Genomic DNA, 1,398 nt, shown 5'->3' on the forward strand with positions numbered 1-1,398 from the left:
ACCCGACCGGACCCGACCACGGACACCGACCAGGACCCCGACCAGGACACCGACCGCGACCGTCGGGGCAGGGGAGGGGCGCGGAGCGTGTCGTTCTTGATGAAGGACGCGCAGGGCGTTCCGTGCGCCGCACGTTTGTGCGCCGCACGTGGTGTGTGTGTGCACAATTTCATGCTCGCACTCGTACGCGGGCGGCCCTGGGCGTATTTTGAGGAGATCGCGGCACCCGGTAGCCGGGACGTGGGCACGAGCACAGCATCCACAAACCATGCAGTACTCACGCGAGGCGCGCTTTGGGAACGTAACGCAGCTCGCGACACCGACTCCCCGGCGGTTCAATTTCAGGCTCTCCCCGCCGCCAATCCCGTCCATGCTCTCGTCTGCCTCCGCGTCCTCTCCTTCCTCTCTGTCCACGACCTCATCTGCGCCGCGCATTGGCTCTCCTCGCTGTGCCTCAAGCGCAACTCCAAGGGGCAACCGAAGGGAACGCTGGATGGAACCTCGGAGACTACACCGGAGCCCGGAATCGAACAGGGTAGTCGGGGGTCAGAAAAAGTGGCGCGGGCGGGTCCGGCGGTGTCTGAGTGGCGTCGGTGCGTGCCGCACATCGAGGTCTACTCGTTGCGGCGACCGTTGCACTCGACGCTACCGCTGGACGTGACATTGCCCCTGCTCTATATCCCTCACCGCTGCGACCGCATCGCGCTCTCCTTCGAGTGGGCGGACCAGGGCTACGGGAACCGCAAAGGCGCGCTGGTCGCCTTCTACCTCAAGCGCCGGGACGCGGCGGCCGGCGCCGGCGAGGCGCCTGGCAGCGTCCGTGCGTCGCACGAGTGTGCGCGGCTGGTGGCGGAGGAGCGCGTTTGCGAGAGACTCGTGCCGGCGCCGCCGGGTCCGGTAGACGGTTGGAGCGCGTTGTTGGAACGTGTGTCGGAGGAGTGTGGGACGACGGATGACTTTTGGGGACGGCACGCTGTGTTGGATGTGAGCGTGCCGGCGGAGTTGTTGGGTGCTCGTCGTGTGCGGGAACAGGTGGAGTTGCCACCGGCGAAGGTGCAGGCGGCGGACTGTGTGTTGCTCGGGTTCGTCGTCGGTGGCGGTGGCGGCCATGGGCTCGTCTTCGACCAATTCCACGCCGTGACGGTTCGATTCCAGGTTCTGCCCGCCGGCTCTGGACCCGCGACCAGACGCGTACTCGGCGACGCACGCACACGCGAACGCCTCCTCGCCTTCCTCCCCCGCGCCGCCCAGGAACCTCTGCGCCGCACCCTCTCCGCACACGGCTGCCCCTCGCGCCATCTCCTCCTTGCGCGCGACGAAATCCTCCATGACGTTACCGTGCTCGACCGAGTCGACTCCGACGTTGTTACCGGGGGCCGGACGTCCTTCGACTTGGTT

At 67.2% G+C, this 1,398-nt stretch overlaps 1 protein-coding gene across 1 annotated transcript; it reads left to right on the top strand.

Moving 5' to 3' along the window:
• Positions 1-1,398, top strand: GNI_190390 (hypothetical protein; the record flags this gene model as incomplete). Its single annotated transcript, XM_011135352.1, has 1 exon — positions 1-1,398. A coding segment is annotated over one exon (1,398 nt), but the record flags the coding sequence as incomplete, so codon positions are not given.

Source organism: Gregarina niphandrodes, assembly GCF_000223845.1.
Source record: "Gregarina niphandrodes unplaced genomic scaffold scaffold00081, whole genome shotgun sequence".
In the NCBI taxonomy this organism is placed as follows: domain Eukaryota; phylum Apicomplexa; class Conoidasida; order Eugregarinorida; family Gregarinidae; genus Gregarina; species Gregarina niphandrodes.